This window comes from Medicago sativa, chromosome 2 (assembly GCF_051527215.1).
Source record: "Medicago sativa cultivar Bolivia chromosome 2, Bolivia_mono, whole genome shotgun sequence".
NCBI lineage: Eukaryota > Viridiplantae > Streptophyta > Magnoliopsida > Fabales > Fabaceae > Medicago > Medicago sativa.
Window position 1 is genome coordinate 64797253 of NC_140750.1, and position 24215 is coordinate 64821467.

Sequence of the window (24215 nt, forward strand, 5' to 3'; positions counted from 1 at the left end):
AGCAACTTTCTTGCATTTAAGTGACTATATTAAAAGCCTTTGTTTTTGTAGAGATCTTCCATAGTCAATTGGGGTGAATTTTCATTATCATATTTGTCTGGTCAGAGAACGTTCTCAGAATCTTCTTCCATTTTTTCTATTCCTTTGTTTTTAGCTTTGCTCATAATTATTTCTATCCCGTCTAATATTAAATACAATCAAGAGCACATGCTAAATTGCAATAAGTTGAGAACTCATAAAATATAAGTTAAAGTTGTTATTATAAAAACATTGAAAGAAGGATTTTAATCATTTTCTCAACAAGTAGACCTTCCGTAGTTTTGAAGGTCTGGTTGACTTGCTTTGATCAGTATCAAAATCAAAAACAACTCTCTCCTTTGAAAAAAGCTTGTTTTGAGTCATATACAAAATCAACCAAAACCAATTTTCATATTAATGTGATACACAACTCTAGGTTTCTTATTCTGATAAAATAATATTCTTGTCGGTTCTGACATTAATGTATATTACGCGAAAATTCATGTACGTCTCAGACTAATACCTCGTCGTTTGTTCGTTCTACTGTGAGTTTGATTCGAGTTATCTGAAGATGGTGAGAGAATTGTATGGGTGGCCAAATTCTAAAACAATCTTTAAGATCAATAAGTTTTTTTTTTTGGTACAATCAAGATCAACAAGTTTACTTGGCCTTTCTCTCTAGTTTATTCTCATTAACATTTAATTCATGCTTATATTTTTTTTTGAAGGAATTCATGCTTATATTAATATACTGATTATGTTTTTGAGATAATATTATGCTTAGTTATACAGCAGGAATTACCAGTGGCGGATCCAGGATCCTGGATCAGGGGGTGCAAAATTTTCAATTTCATATTTTAATGATATTATAAATTTTAATATTATATATATAGACACACACGGCTAATTTACAACCACCTCTTTAAAAAAAAAACTCCTAATTTTTTTGGTTACAAAAAGTTTAGGTGGATTCGGCTCCGGTCACCACTAGGGTCAGGGCAGGCCTCCGAGCCCAAAGGGCACTTACAGAGGTACTTACAGATTACCCACCAACACCGTCCTCACATCGGCAGCGGGAATCGAACACACAACCTTCTGAGGGGAAGTGGCCCGTTCCTTACCAACTGAGCCAACATGTGTTGGTAAAAAAAAAAAAAAACTCCTAATTTACACCAACCTAAAAACACTAAGATGTAAATTAGCAAACTATACCCATTTAATGTAACCTTGTGATCATTTAATGTGATCGAAAATACATTAGTTGTTATATTCATTAATGACATAAAAACACATAATTGAATCCATGTGTAAAATAACGTTAGAGTTGGTGAATAGAAATTAAACTCTTTTTCTTATTAATTTATAATTTCAACCACTAAATTTACATTTGTGCTACTTTTATCCAATAAAAAATTGAAAATTCAAGTATTTATCACTAAGAATTCAAAAGAGTAATATCATTTACATGATCACTTCAAAAAAAAATATTTACATTATATACAATTAATCATATCATAAAAAGGAGAATAAAAGTAGAACTAGAGAATAGAGTAAAAAGATTCCTCTAAAAAAAGAATAAAAAGATTTTTTTTTCAATAATATATATTATATAATTTATTTGCGAAGTTGTAACAAATGTGTTTGACTAGTGTATTGTAACAAATGTGTTTGCCTAGTGTAATGGATGATTAATTGTAGTAGCAGCCCCATCTTTATGTGTTTTTGGCTTTTAAGTGAAAATAAAAATCATCAAAATAATAAATCTTCATGTGTTTTTGGCTTTTAAGTGAAAATAAAAATCATCTGAATAATAAAATAACTATGAACGACAGTTTAAAAGTCAACATGTCACACTAGTTTGCCAATCAATATCAGAGCATGAGCGCATCAGTCCGGCCTAGTCTTTGGTGAGGTGCAAAACAAAAGTACCGGGATGTGCAAATAGCCATAATAGTAGTATAACTGATGTAAAATTTAGAAGAATTTTTTTTTACTGCCCCTATGACCAAAAAAATTGATATATCTGCCCCTAGTTGAAAATTATTGTTGTAAATGCCCTTGTTCTTCTTTTCATTTGGCGAACATGCATTTTTTTCAACCATCTTCTGCAAGCTTGCAGGTTTTGCAGCATGGTCTGAGTGAGCTCTACATTTAATTTGGCGAGCAACATTTTTTTAAGTTTTTTTCATGTTTGTAAATTCAATTGGCGAGCAAGCTAATTTTTTATCCCTTCCTCCATATACAAAACACGGCGAGCATGCCATTTTTGCACTTCATATAAAATGGTGAGCATGCCATTGCTGTATAAAAAGCAATTTTATATCTACAAAATACAAACATGGTAGCATTGAGAAAATTAAAAAAGTTACAGCAAGCAAGTAGCTAGGGCTGTTCACATTACACACGTTGCAGTGGTTGGTTTGACAAAATATGTTCATGGCACCAAATATGTTAATATAACAATGGCATGCTCGCCATTTAAAAGATAGAACACAAAAAAAAAATTAAAAGAAAAAATCATGCTCGCCATTTGAAATAAAGAACAAGAAAAAAAACTTAAAAAATTCCTGCTCGCCAACTTAAATTCAGAACGCACAGAGTTGTACCCAGAAAATTGAAAAAATGACATGTTCGCCAAATGAAAAGAAGAACAAGGGCATTTACAACAATAATTTTCAACTAGGGGCAGATATATCAATTTTTTTTGTCATAGGGGCAGTAAAAAAAAATTTCAAATTTAGAATTCTAGGGTGTGCAGGTGCACACCCTCCAGACTAGCTAGCTCCGCCCCTGGGAATTACCCACCACTTATAAACACATATTTATATCATATCTCATCCAATGTATAGCTCTAAAACATATTTTTCCACGCTCATGATTGGACATCTAAAGCATGATTCAAATGGCGACAGTGATGACTTTAAAGCAGTAACTCAACGCATCTTGGATAAGCTCTAAATACAATATTAGGAGAGGGACACATCTCTTTATAAACTCAGTATGGGCTTTATTTTATTTATTTTTTGGTCAAGTAGCCTAGTGGTTAGAGCTCACACATTTTAAATGTGAACAAGTGGGGTGTCTGGGGTTCGAACCCCGACACTGCATATAATATGCAATTCCCTACCAACTGATATTGCTACCAACTGAGTTAAGCTTACGAGGATTTATAGGCTTTATTTCTTTTCTACTTGGGACGTGAGTTTTCTTATTGTTAACATGGAAGAAACTATCTTTTTATGTATGAAGGTGATGTAAACGGCAAGAAATGAGAAGGGACTTTGAATTGTGTTTTACTTTCTAAAACATTTTCTTTAAATTCTTTATCAAAGTTATTCTTATTTTTAGTTAAAACACTTGATTTAAGTAATTTGAAGAATAGACATAAAGAACTGTTGTGAATTCGGACAAAATCACACTAATGAAAATAAAGAAGCGTGGAGCAAAGAAAGTGGTAATCAATGAGCAAAAATAGCCTCAAGCAACAACAACAACAACAAAAAATAGACTTAAGTCAGTGTAGAACAACACCACAAGCATAATCAAAGCAATAAAGATAAGCAATGAAAGAAAGGAACAAACACACCAAAGATTGGTAACCCAGTTTGGTCCAATATGACCTACTCTGAGGGAGAGAGAAGCTCTCCAATCCACTAAGACGAAAGAGATAAAAATGAGTTACAAGAAATTAGCACAAGAGCTCACAAAGAACAAAATCTAATTTCTACCCTTTTTTTGAAGAGAAATGATATTTGTACAACCATTTTTTAACAACTTTTGAAACAATCATCTCTCTCATACTCACATGTGTTTTTATTCTCTCTCTTCTTCTTTCTCTCTCCATTATTTTTGTCCAATCACAAGAGAAAAAAGTGGTTGTCACTAAAGTTGTTTAATATTAGTTGTACAAATATCACTCCTCTTTTTTAAAGTCACCCACACTCTCAATGAATCCTAAGAGAAAACACAAAAGGAAGTTTTTTGATCCTTCCAATGGTGAAATCTCATTACCCAAGGTGATTACAATGTTTCCAAACTCTCAAGAGAACCTCACTACAAAGACACTCAACCCTAAAGTTACCTCTTTTGTATTCCCAAGTTTCTCGCTCAAAGCCACACTCAAAAACTTCAAGAAAGAAGCCTTAAATAGTGTTCAGGAATACGCAACATCGTGCCACGTTTCCTCCCATCGTGCCATGATGGAGCAGGTAACAGTATTGTACTATCCCTTATCCAACTGAATCGTGCCACGTTCCTCCTGGATCGTGTCACGATTTTTCTAGTGGCAACCCAGACTTGAACCATCCAATTGTGCCACGTTGCCCAGCAATCATGCCACGAATTTTCCAGAACTTCAACATTCAAAATTTTGAGTCAATTTCAACAAGAACGTTTAAAGTAAAGAGAAAACACGAAGATTTTTATTAGTTTCCCTTTCTAGAGAAATTTTTCTTTCTTCATTCGAATGACTTCAAGTACTCTTAAATCTGCCTTTTCAGGATTGGGTATTCTTCACTTTGCCTCTCCATGTTTCAAGGATTCTTAACTCAACCTCTTGTTGCTTTGAGTATTTTTAACTCCGCCCCTTAAGATTTTGATGATTCTTAACTCTACCTCTACGGCTTTGAGGATTATTTACATCTTGTCATGGCTTTACATGTATTAATTTTTTGTCATGGCTTTACATGTATTAATTTTTTAAGTCTCGCAAAACTTTGAGTATTTTCTACTCTGTCTCTCCAAATTACAAGTATATTGTTACAGCTCTTCAGACACCAAGTACTGTCCAGCCTCTACAGGCTTCCCCTGAGTATCATACTAGCCTCTCCAAGCATATACCCTAGTGTTATCGAAGTTCTTTTAGGCTAAACCCACCCACTTGAAAATGAATTACCTATTGTAAGCCTTTCAAGGATTCCATACCCTACTAGGCAATTATTCAAATGGTTGGGTCTGGGATAAGTATCTAAAGGATGATATATATAATATAATTTCTTGATTAAAATATGATTACTCTATAAGAGAGGATATTCAATGTACATCTTGCATAGTTGATTCTGTTCTATATATTCAATTTAAACTTGAGCTTCATTTTAGGTCCATGACTAGTTTGTCAAATTCGAACTGATGTTGAAGTTAGCTTAAGTAGATCTTCAGGATATATCTGTTGGAAAACCCTATTATTGAATTTAGCCAATTTTTAGATCTTTAGATCAAAAATCTTATATCAACACAACGCTAGCCAATTTTTTGTGAGATGGCCAAACATAACAAAATAAAATATAATATATTTTTAAAATTAATATATTAAATTTAATCCATAATTAAGAAAATTACAACAATTTTAGTCATATAAAGGTATATTAAGGTAATACCAAAAAATTAAAAACTAACTAGTGTTAGCCTATAATTTTAAAGACTAGTTGAACATTAAGTCGAATTGTATCAACTATAACAATGTGCATTGGTGCATGAATCCAAGGGTGTGTCTTGGTGTTATTGAGGTTTGAAAAATATAGTGAAGTCTCTTATTATCATTGTTCGATCTTCTCGCTTTGGGGATGTTTATGGAGTCCTAGATGTCAATTTGTGGCTGGTGTCAGTTTTTGTTGGTGCTCTCCTTTTGCTATGGTGCCTTGTGATCGTGGTTCTGGTGAGTTCGCAGCGACTGGATCAGTTAAGCTACTTTGGTTTTCATGCTTAGAGCGGGATGCCTTGCTTCAATCTTCAGTTATCTTGTGCTTCATTGTGAGGGGAGGCAGCTGTCGCTAGAATTAAAGTAGTGGCATTCTAAAGTTTAGTGGTTGTTTAGCTTTGGAATTTTGATTTAATCTTTTTTGCAGTTCGGGCGTTCTCGGCTAAATCCAAAGGTGTAACTTGTAAAAGTAGTGATATTTGAACAACCATTTATGATAATTTTGATGACAACTTTCTTTTTCTCTTTTCTTATTGGTCAAAAACAATAGAGAGAGAAAAAATGAAGAGAGATAATAAGAACATGATTTGAGTATGAGAGAGACAATTGTCAAAAAGTTGCCAGTTGTACAGATATGATTTCTCATTTTGTAATTTGTGTTTCGGCATATCCGGTGTCTTTTGTTATTAATAATATATTTGGCTTTTTTCAAGAACAAAAAAAATTGAAACATTGTTTGGGTCTTTGCTTTGCTTTGAAACTCAAACCAAGAAATGATTTAAGGGAGACGGCGGGGTTATTTTATTGCCACATGTCACCTTGATATGAAGAGAACAAAACACAGACGATTTTTCTTCTTCTGCCCCTATCACAAAAAAAAAAAATGTTATGTCTGGCCCTAGTTGAAAATTAATGTTACAAATACCCCTGTTTTTCTTTTAAGTTGGCGAGCATGACATTTTTCTAACAATTCTCTGCAACTTGCAGGTTCTGTTTGAATTAAGTTGGCGAGCAGGTCTTTTTTAAAGTGTTTTATTCATGTTCTTTGTTTGAATTGGCGAGCAAGCCATTCCTATTTACTATTTGTGTTCTATTTACTAGGAAGCATGCCATTTCTATATTATTTTTTTGAAAGATTGCATTTCTATATTTTCAAAGGCGAACATGCCATTTTTTTTTCCTATATTTTTTCCTTTTTTTATTTCGGTCTAACTTTTGTTTTACAATTTTTTTATTAAAAAACCACTTTTCTTGAATTTAAAAAAACAACCTAAAATGATTTTTTTTATTAAGCATTTACCAAAAATACATTAAAATGAAACATTGTTACAAACTTAAAACATTTATTACATTTATCTTATCCTAATTTTGTGTCCATGAGTACTACATCCAACCGGTCATATTCGCAGGAATTGTCCGACAGTTAATCATCAGTAGTTAATTTTCTTCGTAATGTATTTTATTCCGAATTATCTTAATATAATTATTATTATTATTATCATTTCGCATGTGTATTTATTAATAATTTTTATTTTTTTAATTAAAAATATTTATATACAATGTAGGATAAACGATGATCGCAATTCCATTAAAAAATAATAATACAACGTATACATTAAATTAGATGAACCTTCTTTCAAAAAAAATTAAATTAAATGAACTTAAAATGGCATGCTCGGCAATTTAAATATGGAACCATGGCAGTCAAATAAAAAATGGCTTTGCTCGCCGTTTCAATCCAAGAACATGAAAAGAAAATTAAAAAAAGAATTGATCGCCATTCTATATGCAGAACTTACATAAAGTTCTGAAAAGCCTGCAAGCTTGCAGAAGAAGTTGAAAAAATGCTGATGCTCGCCAAGTTAAAAGAAGAACAGGGGCATTTGTAAAAATAATTTTGAACTAGGGGTAGACATATCAATTTTTTTGTTGATAGGGGCAGAAGAAAAAAAAATCCAAACACATTAATCCATGTGTTTTTCCCATTAAATTTGTAAAATATTTCTCACTAAATTATTCATGGGATTAATATTTATTATTATATTACAAGACATACAACTACTCTTCAAAAAATAATACATTTTTAAGATTGTTTCTTTTGGAACAATATTTTACCTCTACTTTTTGTTTATCATATTGCCATACTATAAAATTATTTTATTCATTCATTATTAATTATTGTAACTTTTGAAAGTATGATTATGAAAAACACCAAATAAATGTTAGTTACTAATCAATGAATCAGTAAATAATATTGATGTACAATTCATACATGAGATAAGAATCAATCACTAATTAATTAGGTAAATTGACTTTTTTTTATGTATCTTCTAAATAATAATTTATAGTATAAAAATTCTACTCGAGATACATATTTATTATTTATGAATTTATATAAATAAAAAGACAAACAATTTTCAAATATGCATAAAAACACACTAGAGACCATGGTTGTCAAACTCGCGAGTAGATTTATAGACTAGTACGAGCGAACGAGTCTAAAAGGCAAAAACTGGTGGAATTAACGCATATAATTATCTTTGAGGTAGACTTGGTAGACTCGTACAAAATCGCGAGTCTATGACGAGTTTATGAGTCCTTGAGTTTTATTTTGAAAAAACTATTTCTTTAAAAAAAAAACTCAAACTAAACAAAATTTTAAAGGAAAAAAAACCTAGAATCCTTTTCTTTTCCTTTTTCGATCTCACTCTAAATTTAGAAACAAAATTTTCACTCTTACCAAAGATAGAATAATTCCGATTATACTCACCTTCACCAATGACATTTTCTTCTTCCTTCATCAACGACATTCTCTTGTTGTGGATCGAAATATTGTGGAAATTGATGTTGCTAATAATGATGCACAAAGTTCCTTCAAAAAAAAAATAATGATGCGCAAAGTAGTTGTAGATGCAATATCGAATTAGGTGAAGGTTAAAATAATTCAAAGTTAGGTTACGATTAATGATGAATAAGGTATTTTATCGGAGGCTGAATTTGATGATGATAGTCAGGATGCTAGGATGCTGGTGATGTTGACGATGGTGTTGACGATGGTGGTAGTTTTGATGATGAAGAACCTTTCTCATGAGCTTTTATGATTTTTTGGTATATGTATAATAGCCAATTAAGAAGGAACTAGAACCTTATCTACTTATTTGTCTACTTTGCTTGCTCTAATATGGTTATTTTTTTGTTAAAAAGTTTGTTATTGAGTTTGATTTTTTATTTTTTTAAATGTTAATTGGTGTTCTATTATAAATATATGTTATTTATATGTCACTTACATATATTTTAAGTCAACTTAAAAAAAAAAAACTATTTCAATATTTTTATCATCAATATCATTTTTTTATCATTAATTTTTTTATTTCTCAATAAAATAAACATTATAAATACGATTTGAAAACCCTAGAGCACGGGTGCAGGTAGGTTGCTACTATAAATACATACTCATACGAAAGGAGGAGTACCTTGTTACGTTAGTTTCAAAACCCTATTGCGAAAGAGGTTCAACAGAGCCGCAATGACGCCAGACCGTGATGACGACGATCAAAGCGATGTCGTTTCTGTTCAATCACTCACGGAGGAAACAACGAAGACGCATCAACTCACTCTTACCTCCACCGGAACCCTAACAACAACTGCTCATCCACTACCCACTCTTCCATTCAATCTCATCGCTGAAATTCTATGCAGACTCCCGGCAAAACTCCTCGTTCAACTTCGATGCCTCTGCAAGTCATTCGATTCGTTAGTTTCTGATCCCAAATTCGCTAAAAAACATTTTCGAATGTCAACCACGCGCCACCATCTTATGCTAAGCTCTCCCAACGACTTAGACGAGTTAGTTCTCTTTGATTCCCCAATGCCCTCAGATAACTAGCGACTTGTTGGATCATTGTTGATTAATTCAATTGTTGGATCATTGTTGATTAAGGGTGAAAAGTTGTTCTTAATTTCAATTTTATGTTAAGAGTTTTTGGATTTCTAGTCGTGCATTACATTTTAAGTAATTCACAGTCATATATTGTATTAGATGATTTGTCATTTGAATTTCTAAAATTTATCTAAAATCCGAGTTACTTATAATGTCTGCTTTAGCACATATGTAGACTTTTGAAAATGGATTTATGGTAAATTCTCCCAATGATGCTTGCAACATAAGATGCATGTTATGTTTCTCTCAATTGCAGAGTTTTATTTTCATTCTTTTATGTTATGGTATCATTTTATCGTGGTTACGACATGTGGAATATGTGATAACAAGGTAAATTATGGATCTAGGAAACCTCTCTTGTTGTAAGTTGTAACCTAAGATTTTGTATATTGTTTGGTGTATCTGCATCTTAGTGTTGCTTCAAATTACATTTTGAAGTTTTATTTGATGTGTTTGATTTAGAATTACAGTAAGTGTCAATGTTCTTTGCTTTATATTACTCACTTCACTTTGGGGACTTATTGATGGCAGCGTTATAATAAGGGTCTAAGTTTTGTCGTTATAACTAATTAGTTGATCTATTTGAGGAAGCCTTATTGTTAGTTAATGTTAACCTTGCATCATTATGGAGCTTAGAAACATTCAACATGCATGTTCCAACATTTTGGTAATTGAGGGAGATACTGAGATATCACATTTATATCTAAATGTACAAATTACGATTAAATACATCTGGAATTTGCATTTGAAACAACTTAGATATCGAGGTTATGAATATAAATTAGATTACACGAAGCAAGCCAGGCTAAAATTTAAGCAACTTAATCATAAGAATAAAACATTACTACTTCAAGGATCTAGTCATACGTCAACGACTTTAACAAAACATACTCGAGTCATAATTTGAAAATGGTTCATCGTAGTTAGTTTGTTTCAGCTGCATATATGTGATAATTAGAGCTTTCGTAGTCAGGTCGGTAGGGTTGTGATGGATTTGATTGGCAGTTTGCTTTTATGGCATTGGTTACTTGATTCTATTCTAGGTCTGTTGAGATTTCCTGGTGTCGATGCATACATATTGCTTCTGTCGCTCTGGGGAATTTTGGAATGGTCTTAAATTTGTTTCGATCCTTTGTGATTGGATTCAGACAGATAGGCTAGAAATGACCTTTTATTTGATGTTGAATAGTGAACTGTCTGTATACAGGCATGTTACCGTGTTGGTGGTCGGGTTCAATTGCTGTTATCCAAAGATTCAACTCTGGTAGGGTATACTCTCACAAATTACTTGAAAGATACTGTTGTGATGCAAAGAGGGGAGATGTTATGTTAGTCCTGTTTAATTTTTCATGACTTTGTTAATAATTCACATTTGTTTGCTTTAAATATAACTAGAAGTAACAAAAACCATTATCGGGATTGGTAAATACAAGTATTTCTCATTGGACTCCATAGATATTAGGATGATTTAAACTGTTATTTATTTTGATTTTGATAGAGCGGTGATACCGTTTATGTTGTGAAACTTGTCCACACCTTTACTGTTATGTTTTGTGACAAGTTACTTTTAACATGATGAAATATGCTCCTTGATTTGCTAATTTGGTGACAGGCCACTATGCTCCTCTATTCATTCTATTTATAGGTAAAAATGAAATTAATAAGCCATGTTCACCTTTTGTATCATGTATACTTATTAAACTAAATAATAAGTCATTTAACGGTTTCCATTTTATGTTTCAACTTCTGCATTTTGCACTTTATCCTCCAAATCTGATTGTATAAGGATACATCAGTTATGTTTCTATAGGAACTACTTCATTTCTTCTGATGGTTTTCCAAAGTAAACTAAGCTCCCTTTCCTGATAAGTACTGTTCTAACAGAACCATAGAATCTAAATGCTGAAAAATGGTTTAAAAAATATGAAGAACCCAAGTCACTATTCTGTCCCTTTATTTGGTTTCCTCTTCTGATAAACTTGCTTGATAGGAGGTTGCTTTACTCAATCAATCCCTCTCTTGTCCTATTAGAATCAGAAGATAAGACCATAAAAGAGGTTCAACACTACGATAGGCTTACTTTGAAATGAGGTTCAATAGAAACTATGTGAAAGTGAATGTGCAATGAATTAAGCAGTTTTTAGACACAATTTACTTCTTTTTTTTTTGGAGGGGTTAGACACAATTTACTTGACGAAAATTATTTTGTGTTTGGATGTCCTTTTGTAGAAACCGCTTGGACCGGATTGGATTTTGGATTGATTTTCATGCCTAAACCCATGTTACACATGATGGCCATGAATCTAGAGTATTTTGCATGCCTAAACCAATGTTACACATGACAGGTTTAGGCTGCAAGTTAAACTATGGTAAATGATATTACTGAAATTTCAAAAATTTGTGACAACTTGATAGTATTTTTCAAAGTGAGTGAAGAACCATTTTGGTTCCTCACAAAATGTACAGTGCCAAAATTAGTCCTCTACGAAAAAATGACCATATTTAGTCTCTTACTAAATTAAACCGAGATAATTTAGTTTCTCTATCAATATTTTTCTTCAACCGGTTTTTTTCTTCTACCATTTTCAACCGATGTTCCATACACATGGGCATCAATACTGAGAAAATACAAAGTAAAAAGAATATACTCTATATTTTTTTTTATTTTTCATTTTTGGTACAACAATACTCTATATTTTACTTGTGTATAAAACTTTGAAATTGGTTTGAACCATTTTGAAATTAAGCTAAAATTTCAAATCTAAACTCCCCTCTAGGCATAGAGTTATAATGCCTCACATCACATGCTTGAGTAACTCTTTTGGTGTACAAAAATAAGCATAGGTGCGCTCTTTTCTCATTAAGCATGACCAATATGACCCATAAGGAAAGCACAATTTTTTAGGATGGACGGGGATCGCACACAGTTTCACCTGTAATCAATTTTGATTGTTAATTTTAGATTAGATCGGATGGCTTATACTATACAACAACAAAATATGTTGCAACAATTTTGCCTGTTCATTTGAGATCAGACAATTGAAATGTAAACGTATGGTAGAATGTTTGTTGTTCTCTTTCTATACCAGAACGCAACGCGACTTAAGTCATGTTGGTATATACCGAGCGTGACTTAACTCACGTTGGTATATATCGAACGTGACTTGTGATGGTATTTTAAGAAGTTTTATGTGAATGAGCAATTCTCTTATAAATACACCTTGCACGCATAATGTTTCGATGTTCGGCCCGTAATGAGTATGGGGCTATGGTGGTTAGCACAGTTAAGTTGTTGATATATTATATATACAAGAAGATTTCTTTTTAGGCCCCCTCCATATCTTTTTAGGCCCCCTAAAATTACGAAATTGTTCTTAATAACACGGGTTGTAGATAACACCCGGATGTTCATTTTAAAAATTCTCTTTTTGTACATTCAGAAGATAACTACCGGATGTTTATTTTAAAAATTTCCATTTTATATCTCTGTAGATAACTACTGTATGTTCATTTTAAAAGTTTTGATTTTGTACATCCGGTAGATAACTCCAATATTCATTATATAAACCAGATTGCAGTTTTTAAGCAATTATTTCCTATTTTGCACTCAACTTGAATATGTTTCTAAACCTTGCGATTTTTTAGCGATTTTTTTTTTTTTTGTGTTTTCATCACAATCAATAGAACAAATTGCACAATATTCACTCAATTAGCAGGTTTGGTGGGTTTTGATGATAATTGATGATTTGACGGTGAGGATTCGGCGTTCGCATGGGGTGAGTGAGTTGAAATTGGTGGTTTGGTTATGTATGAATTTGGTTAGGTAATCACAGTGAAAGAGTGGAGGAAGTGGGTTGGTGGAGAGATGCGAGAAGATTAAAGAGAATGTTTGGATGATGTATGTTTGTTACCTAAAAAAGGGTAAAATGAGCAATAATCCGGTAGTTATCTACCGAAGGTACAAAATATAATTTTTAAAATGAAAAAGAAAATGTTTTTTTTTTAAATGAGCATCTAGTAATTATCTACAAGACATGTTATTAAGGGTAGTTTTGTAATTTTAAAGGGCTTAAGGAGATATGAGGGGCCTAAAAAAAAATCTTCTATATACATACTCAAACGACATTCTTGTATGAGCACAAACATAATGCATAGTGTTTGGTCACACACTTAAAAAGAACCTTTTTGTCAAAATACTATCTCCGTTTCAAAATGAGTGTCGCTTTAGCCAAAAAAATTTGTTTCAAAATAAATGTCACTTTCAATTTCCAATGCAATAATAACTTTTTCTTTTCAATTGTACCCTCCAATTAATACTCTGCACACTACTTCCAAAGTATTACTTTTAAAACTAACCAATAGTTAATAAGGATAATTTGGTAAAATAACCATTCTCTTTCTTTTAATCATTGCATTTCTTAATATGTGTGTAAACACCTAAAACGACACTCATTTTGAAACGGATGGAGTAAATAATTTTATTATAAATTTCTTTTTTGTTATTAGAAAAAATCTGTCATCGTGAGCATAACTCAGTTGACAGGAACATGCATTTGTTATATGCAGGGGCCGGAGTTCGAACCCCGAACACCCCACTTATTCACTTTGAAAAAGGTGAATTCTAACCGGTAGACTACTTATAAAAAAAATCTTTTGATACGTGTGTCCAAACATTATTCATTTCATTTATGTTTCTGATAGTGAGTCACGGTTAAGAAAAAGTCTTTGATTAACACAACCTCAAATAAATATTATTTGAGCACACTCACGTAAAACTAACAAAATTAAATAAAAATTATTTAGTCACAAATATTTTATATTTCTTTAATTTTTTCTTGATTTTGTGTGTGTGCGCGCCCAAATATTTTGATTTGGGTTTGTGTCCAAGCAAGTGTTCCTCCATGGTTAAACGAAAGGGTCTGTGATGCTTAGCAGTTAGCACAGTTAAACGAAAGAAGAGAGTAGTTGTTAAGGGGCAGGGGCAGCACTTTGGTGTCATTAATGGCACCGTGCCATTAAATCTGGACCATACAAACACATTATCATTGCATCTGAGCCACATAACACATCTATCTTGGTGTCATTAATGGCCCAGATTTAATGGACCAAAGTGCTGCCCGTTGTTAAGTTAGTTTCAAAACCCTGGTTCACCGTAGAAGACAGTGACAACTAACATGCAAGAATTCACTCTTACCTCCACCGGAACCCTAACAACATCCGCTCCGCCACTGCCCACTCTTCCATTTGATCTCATCGCTGATATTCTATGCAGACTCCCGGTGAAACTCCTCCTTCAACTTCAATGTCTCTGTAAGTCTTTCAATTCGTTAATTTCTGATCCCAAATTCGCTAAAAAACATCTTCGTATGTCAAACACGCGCCACCGTCTCATGCTAAGCTCTACCAACGACTTAGACGAGTTAGTTCTCTTTGATTCCCCAATGCCCACTGATTTTCCAACGTTTACTATCAACCAAACACAAGTCAGTTACCCTGATTGTCTCAAAATTGAATACGATTCTCCTTTGCACGTGCGCTCTTGCGATGGCATCCTTTGTTTCACAATGTATGATGGTCCTGGTGTGGGTCCACCTGTTTTGTGGAATCCTTCCATCAGAACATTCAAATTATTACCTCCCTTGGATAACAAACCTTTCTCCACGTATAGCTTTGGGTATGATCATTGCATTGATAAATATAAGATTGTTGCAGTTTCTCTTGTGGAGGACAGAGAGGAAGTAAGGGTTCATACTTTGGGTACGGATACATGGAGAAGGATACCAGACTTCCCATATTCTAGCCCGTTTTGTGGGTATGGAATATTTGTGAGTGGCACTATTACTTGGTTGTCGTTAGACGATGTGAGTTCTTTGTGTGTCATTGTTTCTCTTGATTTGGAGAAGGAGTCGTATCAAACGCTTTCGCTGCCTGATATCGAGAATGATCCTTTGACAAATTTGGGGGATTTGGGGGTTTTGAGGGATTGCTTGTGCGTCTTTGCAAGTTGTGATATGTTTTTTGATGTTTGGGTTATGAAGGAATATGGAAATAAAAAGTCTTGGACTAGATTGTACTGTGTTCCTTACATGGAAGATCGGGGTTTGTGCCGCTATACAAAGGCTTTATATATTTCTGAGGATGAACAATTGCTGATGGACTTTAAGGAGTTGGAAAGTCACAAATTGAAGTTGTTTGTTTACGATTCCAAAGATGGAACTTTGGAGATTCCTGAGATTCAAAACATTGGTGGTTGGATGGACCCAGAAGTCTACATTGAAAGTCTGATATCACCTTGTTCTTAATGTCAGGATGTAGATGATATGATTTGTCACTTGAACATGACATTCAACCGCAACATATATATGGTTAATTTTTTGTTTATGTTATTCCTTTTGTCGAGGCTGATAATCAGTGACTTGTTGGATCATTGTTGATTAATGCTTGATGGAAGGGTGAAAAGTTCTTATTTCAATTTTATGTTAGTTAGAGTTTTTGGATTTCTCGTGTGCATTACATTTTAATAGTTCACAATCATATATTGTATTGGATGGTTTGTCATTTGATTTTCTAAAATCTGAATTATAATAATGTCTGGAATGGTGCCTTTTGCGGTGCTGCAATGGTGCCTTTTGAAAATTGGATTTCTGGTAAATTTTCCCACTGTTGGAATGGTGCCTTTTGCAGTGCTGCAATGGTGCTTGCAACATAAGGTGCATGTCATGTTTCTCTAAATTGCAGAGTTTTATTTTCCTTCTTCTATGTTATGGTCTCAATTCATCGTGGTTATGACATGTGGAATAATGTGCTAACAAGGTAAATTATGGATCTCGGAAACCTCTCTCAATTGATGATTATTAAGAGCCTCTTGTTGTTATATGATTGCCTTCTGTTTGTACATAAGAGCCTCTTGTTGTCACTCAAAGAATACACAAGTAAAGAGAGAAAATTTATCTATAAGAGCCTCTTGATTTGATTGTGTTTTTACTATAATAAGGGTCAATGGTTGTATACTGTTTGTGTGTGTATCTGCAATAATAAGGGTCAATGGTTGACCTAGAAGTCCTAGGTTAACTTAATGTTGCTTCAAATTACATCTGCTTAAAGTTTTATTTGATGTGTTTGATTTAGGATTACAATAGTGTCAATGTTCTTCAAATTACATGTTATTTTTTGGTGACTTTTTGATGGCAGTATTATAATAAGGGTCTAAGCTTTGTTGTTAGTTAATCTATTTGAGGAAGCCTTGTTGTTAGTTCATGTTAACCTTCCATCATTATGGAGCTTAGAAGCATTCAACATGCATGTTCTAACATTTTGGTAATTGAGTTAGATACTGAGATATCACATTTATATCTAAACTTACAAGTATTATTACTATTAAATACGTCTGAAATGTGCATTTGAAACAACTTAGATATTGAGGTTTCAAATATAAATTATAGATTACACAGAGCAAGCCAGACTAAAATTTAAGCAACTTAAACATAAGAATAAAACATTACTACTTCAAGGATTTTTCAAGAATTCATTATTAATAATTCACATTTGTTTGCTTTAAATATAACTAGAATTAGAAGTAATAAAAACCATTATGGGGATTGGTAAATACAATTAAGTATTTCTCATTGGACTCCATAGTTATTAGGATGATTTACACTGTTATTTATTTTGATTTTGGTAGAGTGATGATACCGTTTATGCTGTGAAACTTGTCCACACCTTTACTGTTATGTTTTGTGAACATCTGTTGGATTCATGGAAATAAGTGGTGAACATCTTACTATAGATTGGAACTAATTCTTTGCTTCTGTTGGTTTTCCGAAGTAAACCAAGCACCCTTTCCGAATAAGTACTGTTATAAATGGTTTAAAAAATATGAAGAACCCAAGTCACTATTCTGTCCCTTTATTTGGTTTCCTCTTCTGATAACCTTTACTGTTATGTTGTGAAACTTGTCCACACCTTTACTGTTATGTTTTGTGACACAAGTTACTTTATTAACATGATGAAATATGCTCCTTGATTTGCTAATTTGGTGACAGGCCACTATGCTCCTCTATTCATTCTGTTTATAGGTAAAAATGAAATTAATAAGTCATGTTCACCTTTTGTATCGTGTGTACTAATTAAACTAAATAATAAGTCATTTAACGGTTTCCATTTTATGTTTCAACTTCTGCATTTCCCGTTTGCACTTTATCCTCCAAATCTGATGGGGAAAAATCATTTATGTTTCCATTAGCAAAAGTCTAGCATAAACTCTGTTGGATTCGTGGAAATAAGTAGTGAACATCCTACTATAGATTGGAACTACTTCATTTCTTCTGATGGTTTTCCAAAGTAAACCAAGCTCCCTTTCCGAATAAGTACTGTTATAACAGAACCATAGAATCTAAATGCTGAAAAATGGTTTAAAAAATATGAAGAACCCAAGTCACTATTCTGCCCCTTTATTTGGTTTCCTCTTCTGATAACCTTGCTTGATAGAAGGCTGCTTTACTCGATATGTCCTATTAGAATCAGAAGGTAAGACCGTAAAAGAGGTTCAACACTATGATAAGCTTACTTTGACAGAAACTACGTGAAAGTGGATGTACAATGAATTATGCATTTTTAGACACAATTTAATTACTTGATGATTGAGCTCTGAACAATAATTATGCGCGCAGAGAATGGCCATGAATCTGCAGAGTCTTTTGCATGCCTAAACCAATGTTACACACATGACAGGTTTAGGTTGCAAGTTAACCTATGGTAAATGGAGAGTAGATTTTCTCATTTGGGGAATTTTTTTTGAAGAAGTAATGTGGAGATGTTGACCATTGATCTCCACATTATCAATGGTTAATCTTGACCATTAATATTGTGGAAATCAATGGTTAAGATCTCCGCATCATTTCCTCCATTTTTCTCTCTCAATTGAGACAATCCATTTCCTGGTAAATGATAACACTGAAATTTCAAAAAATTGTTCATGTTAGGTTTTCATGTTGCAAGTTAACAACCAGATTTCTATTGATTTGGTTTGATGATCCATCTAATTCTGCTTTGATTTCTTACTTCCCTTTCGAGAAAGTGGTTAATGTGGATGATGTTTGTCCCATTATTGCAGAAAAATTGTAGCATATGAATGATTAGTTTTGCATTTCAGCATATTGGCGTATATTCTGGACTTCCTTCCCATCATAGGAGCAGTAGATTACTCTGAGGATACTGTATCAGTCTGAAATAACCATACATAGCCTAAGATTATGTCATAACTTGATAGTATTTTTAAAAATTATACATATTTCATAAATATGTATTTTAAAAAATTACCATAATTTGGTTTCAAGTTTTGGATTTTAATTTTCAATGTTAAAATATACTATAGATGACTGTGATTAAACACATGAGAAACAAGAGCAGCTGCAGCTGCTTCACGAAAACAACATTGCTTTGTAGAAAGGAAAGGAAAAAAAAAAAAAAATGCCATTGTTCCATTTTATACGTGTGTAGATATCTGACTATGGTGCAAGTTTAATTCATTCCCGTGTAATTTTCTAACTATATCAATAATTCCTCAATAAACGAATCAGAAAGGTATTTACAAATTAACGAGTGTTGAAAAAACATTATTTTTTATCTCCTTCAATAGACTTTGAGGCGGTTATTCAAGATTGATGAACGTGTTTGTCCTCTCAAATTTCACACTTAGAGGCAGGGGCGGATCTGGACTCAAAATATTAGTGGGGCAATTTTTTTTATCAAATAATTAAATAATATTAGATTTAAAAAGAACTAGGTATATTTAAAATAGTTGTAGCAAACAAAATTACAAAGAAAATAATCTATTTTCCATTTGTTGAAAATGAATTAAAATTATATCATTACTAATTGTTCTAAGAACATCTTTTTCTATATATGTAACAAGAGATGAATCAAATGCTTTAGCATGATACCCGTGCATACGGGCAGGTGAGCGTGTTGCGCTCTTTTTTTGAAAGTAAGTCGCAATTGCTTAGAAATTATAAAAATATAGACATGTACAAATTGTACAAAATTTTATTTCCGTATTAAATATGAGTAAAAATATAGACATGTGTATAAATAAAAAAATCGGTCCTCGTGTAAATATATAAGTTAAAATATAGACACATGTATAAATTAAAAAAATAGGGTATCTTATTAATATATGAGTAAAAATATAGACACATGTATAAATTACAAAAAAATATGTCTTTGTATCAATATATAAGTAAAAAATATAGACACATGTATAAATATAAAAAATTAAATTTGTATTAATATATGAATAAAATTATTATAAAGTTAATAGGTAAAAAAAAATTTTAAAAAAAAACAAAAAGAAAAAAAGGGGGGACCTAGGCTGGTGTGGCATTTGCCACACTGTGCCTAGAAGAGGTCCGCCCCTGCTTAGAGGTAGAGTTCTCTAGTAGATAAGTGACTAGCTACATTTTGGCGTTGGGAATATAATACATGAATGTAAAACCTTGTTTACTCAAAAAAAAATTGAGTAATTGTTTAGTCAATTATATGAAAACTCTAGGGTCCGTTTGATGGTCAGGATAGGATAGAGCCAGGATATGATATAAAGCTGGATAGAGATAGGATATGATAAGGACATGATAAACATTATCATATCATGCGTTTGATGCGCACATGATAACAAACAGGATATCATTATAATTAAATGAAAAAACTGCTCTCATAATTAATTAAATATTATAAATATGGCATGTTATTAATTATAATAGAAAATACATGCTATAATTATTTTAAAAATGACAATATTTTAAAAATGGCAGAATATCAAGATAATGAATAAGGAATGATCTTCTAATCCCATCAGGATAATTTCTAACCCAGCCTATACTCAGGATAGAAATTACAAAGGAAAGTCAGGATAGGATAGGAAAATGGTTTATTTTATCCTATCCCTTTGATGCATCAAACATGAGATTTAATCAGGATATGATTAATGTATCATATCCTGTCTCCTTATCCTGACCATCAAACGGGCGGAGTCAAGTGGTTTTCAACTTTTCATATCTTGGTTAATCAATTAAGTTGTATTGAACACATTTTAATTAATGAAATGACATAAATTTTCTTTTCTAAAAAAAAAAATCTTAATAATATAAATTATGGTCAATTGTGTTAAACGCTAATTAATTGTTGAATGAATTATGGTCAACTGTGTTAAAATTGTGAATATGTGTGTTGAACTTTGTTTCTAAGTGGACCATGATGGATTAGACCACTTAGTTAAAGTCTAATGAGAGATCTTTACTGTCGGTTGTTTAGTTTATCTCATCAAACCATTAAGCAACGATGTTCCAAGAAAAAAAACCATGTTATTTAAAGTTGTTTAAATTTTTATTTCAATATTCACGGTGTATACTTTTAACTATATATCATGAATTCTGTTCGACTTTTGAAGTCGAGACGTATCCAAATATGATTTCCTTAAAGTAGCTAATGAATTATGGAATATTTGACTTATGCATTTCTTTTTAAAAGATTGAATTTTGTACAAAAACACTTTTTTAACTAAACCAAATTATATTTCTCTAAATCTCATAAAAATGTGGAGGAATAAAGTTACACATTGAGATTGTTATATTCCTCTAAATCTCATAAAAATATATCAAGTTTTAGGATATCCATCTAAATATTGAAAAGATAAAAAAATCCTCTAAATCTCATAAAAATATATCGAGTTTTAGGATATCCATCTAAATATTGAAAAGATAAAAAGATATTAAATATCTCACTATATTACGAGACATGCTCTTGAAGAAAATAAGTTTAGTGAAGAAGTTACTTGTTTTTTTTCTTCTGATCTATACTACACTTATATTTGTTGTGAATTCGATGAAAAATCATACTAATAACAACTTGATGTGTGGAGCAAGGGATAATCAAGCAACCAATACAAATGGGTAACAATTATAATCACAAACAAAAGTAGAAAACAACAGGAGAAAGGAAGAGAGAACACAAAAGAATCTGTTTACCCAGTTCAGTCCAAATTGACCTAGTCTGGGGGAGAGAGCAGCCCTTCCTTTCACTATAATGATGAGTAACTTTACAAAAGAGATACCAATGAGTTACAAGAATAAGTCTCCCGCCTAATTCTACCCAAAGCCTCAATCTCTTCCCGTGACCAAGAGACTCAATCCTAATAGTGTTTCCCAAGGTGAATCAACCCTCAAACCCTAGTGTTTGTTCCCAAGAGACAAACTCTATACAAACCCTAGTTTTGTTGTTGCCTTTCTAAACCCTTGTTTCAGCCCCCTCTATCTCAAGGTTTACATCTGATACAAGGTCTATATTTATAGTAAAAGCATCCCTCGTAAATTGGAACCAAATCAGGCCCATAAAAATACGTTTTATTTTTATTCTTCTGCACGAAATCGTACTCCGATTTTGCCAGATCGTGCTCCGATTTTTTACGAATGGAAAGTGGCAATTCTGGTCCAAAAATCGTACTCCGATTTTGACAGCTTCAGCAAACTTCAATTTCTCCAATTTTGAGTCACTTTCACAACAATATTAGTGCAATTGAAATACACATTATTGTCAAGCAGAAGTTTACGTATCATGTTAAGTTTTTCTTTGACAAGACCAATTGGGTTAGCCCAGATATATTATGATAAGAAAATAGTGAAAAATTTATATGTATAGAAGACCGAGAAGCTTCTTCAAACCATATTTGATTCCCAAAGTAAGCTGAAAATTTGAGGGAATGAGTCTCTCAAATCTTTAGAACATATAAGGTATTATAATTTTTGGTACGTCATGTAATAATCTTTAATAACAAATGTTTTATTATTTTTTACCATTAATATTATCTTTTATCATTAATTTATTTTTCTCAATAGAAAAAGCATTATAAATGCGCTTTTACGAATATCTTCGATGCTAAAGCCTGTACGGAGCACGGCCAGGGAAAGTCTTTCCTTTCGGTAGAAGAATGGCGCCACACCGCGATTGCGACGATCGAAGCGATGTCGTTTCTTCCATCGGAACCCTAACAACGTCCGCTCTGCCACTACCGACTCTTCCATTTGAGCTCGTTGCTGAAATTCTGTACAGACTCCCGGTAAAACTCCTCCTTCAACTTAAATGCCTCTGTAAGTCTTTCAATTCGTTAATTTCTGATCCCAAATTCGCTAAAAAACATCTTCGCATGTCGAGGATGAGCCACCGTCTTATGCTAAGCTCTACCAACGACTTAGACGAGTTAGTTCTCTTTGATTCTCCAATGCCGTCTGATTTTCCAACATTTACTATCAACCAAACACAAATCAGTTACCCTGATTGTCTCAAAATCGAATACGATTCTCCTTTGTATGTGCGCTCTTGCGATGGTATCTTTTGTTTCACAATGTATAATGGTCCTGATGTGAGTCCACCTATTTTGTGGAATCCTTCCATTAGAGCGTTTAAGATATTGCCTCCATTGGATAACAAAGCTTTCTCTGCGTATAGCTTCGGGTATGATCACTGCATTGATAAGTATAAGATTGTTGCAGTTTCTCTTATTGTTGAGGACGAAACTGTTGAGGACGAAATTCAAGTTAGTGTTCATACTTTGGGTACAGATACATGGAGAAGGATACCAGACTTCCCATATTCTGGCCCGTATCGTGGGTATGGAATATTTGTGAGTGGCACTATTAATTGGTTGTCGTTCGACGATGTCAGTTCTTCGTGGGTCATTGTTTCTCTTGATTTGGAGAAGGAGTCGTATCAAACGCTTTCGCTGCCTGATTTCGAGAAGGATTCTTTGCCAACTTTGGAGGATTTGGGGGTTTTGAAGGATTGCTTGAGCATCTTTGTAAGTGGTGATATGTTTTTCGATGTTTGGGTTATGAAGGAATATGGAAATAAAAAGTCTTGGACTAGATTGTATCATGTTCCTTACATGGAAGATTGGGGGTTGTGTCACTTTGCAAAGGCTTTATATATTTTTGAGGATGAACAATTGCTGATGGACTTTAAGGAGTTGGAAAGTCGCAAATTGAAGTTGGTTGTTTATGATTCCAAAGATGGTACTTTGGAGATTCCTGAGATTCAAAACATTGGTGGTTGGATGGAACCGGAAGTCTACATTGAAAGTCTGATATCACCTTGTTCTTAATGTTAGGATGTAGATGCTATGATATGTCACTTGAACATGAGATTCGACTGCAACAAATATATGGTTTATTTTTGTTTATGTTATTTCTTTTGTCTAGTCTGATAATCAGCGACTTGTTGGATCATTGTTGATTAATGTTTGTTGAAAGGGTTAAAAGTTCTTAATTTCAATTTTATATTAGAGTTTTTGGATTTCTCGTCGTGCATTACATTTTAAATAGTTCACAATCATATACTGTACTAGATGGTTTGTCGTTTGATTTTCTAAAATCTGAGTTACTTATAATGTCTGCTTAGCACACATGTAGACTTTTGAAAATTAGATTTTTGGTAAATTTTCCCACTGTTGGAATGGTGCCTTTTGCGGTGCTTCAATGGTGCTTGCAACAAAGGTGCATGTCATGTTTCTCTAAATTGTAGAGTTTTATTTTCCTTCTTCTATGTTATGGTCTCATTTCATCGTGGTCACGACATGTGGAATATGTGATAACAAGGTAAATTATGGATCTCGGAAACCTCTCTTAATTGATGATTATTAAGAGCCTCTTGTTGTCATATGATTGCCTTCTGTTTGTACATAATTTCATGTATTTTGTAAGAGCCTCTTGTTGCATTCAAAGAACACACAAGTAAAGAAAGAAAATTTATCTATAAGAGCCTCTTGATTTGATTTTGTTTTTACTATCAAGTAAC

At 32.8% G+C, this 24215-nt stretch overlaps 2 protein-coding genes across 2 annotated transcripts; both read left to right on the top strand.

Annotated features, from left to right (window-relative positions):
• Positions 1-8925: 8925 nt before the first annotated feature.
• LOC146949698 (F-box/kelch-repeat protein At3g23880-like) lies at positions 8926-15932 on the top strand. Its single transcript, XM_085745639.1, has 2 exons — positions 8926-9025; positions 14584-15932. The coding sequence occupies exons 1-2, from the start codon at positions 8961-8963 to the stop codon at positions 15674-15676; spliced, it is 1158 nt and encodes a 385-aa protein (XP_085601765.1). The 5' UTR covers positions 8926-8960; the 3' UTR covers positions 15677-15932.
• Positions 15933-22300: 6368 nt separating this feature from the next.
• LOC146949699 (F-box/kelch-repeat protein At3g23880-like) lies at positions 22301-23714 on the top strand. Its single transcript, XM_085745640.1, has one exon. It carries the CDS (start codon positions 22354-22356, stop codon positions 23521-23523), a length of 1170 nt encoding a protein of 389 aa, XP_085601766.1. The 5' UTR covers positions 22301-22353; the 3' UTR covers positions 23524-23714.
• Positions 23715-24215: the final 501 nt, after the last annotated feature.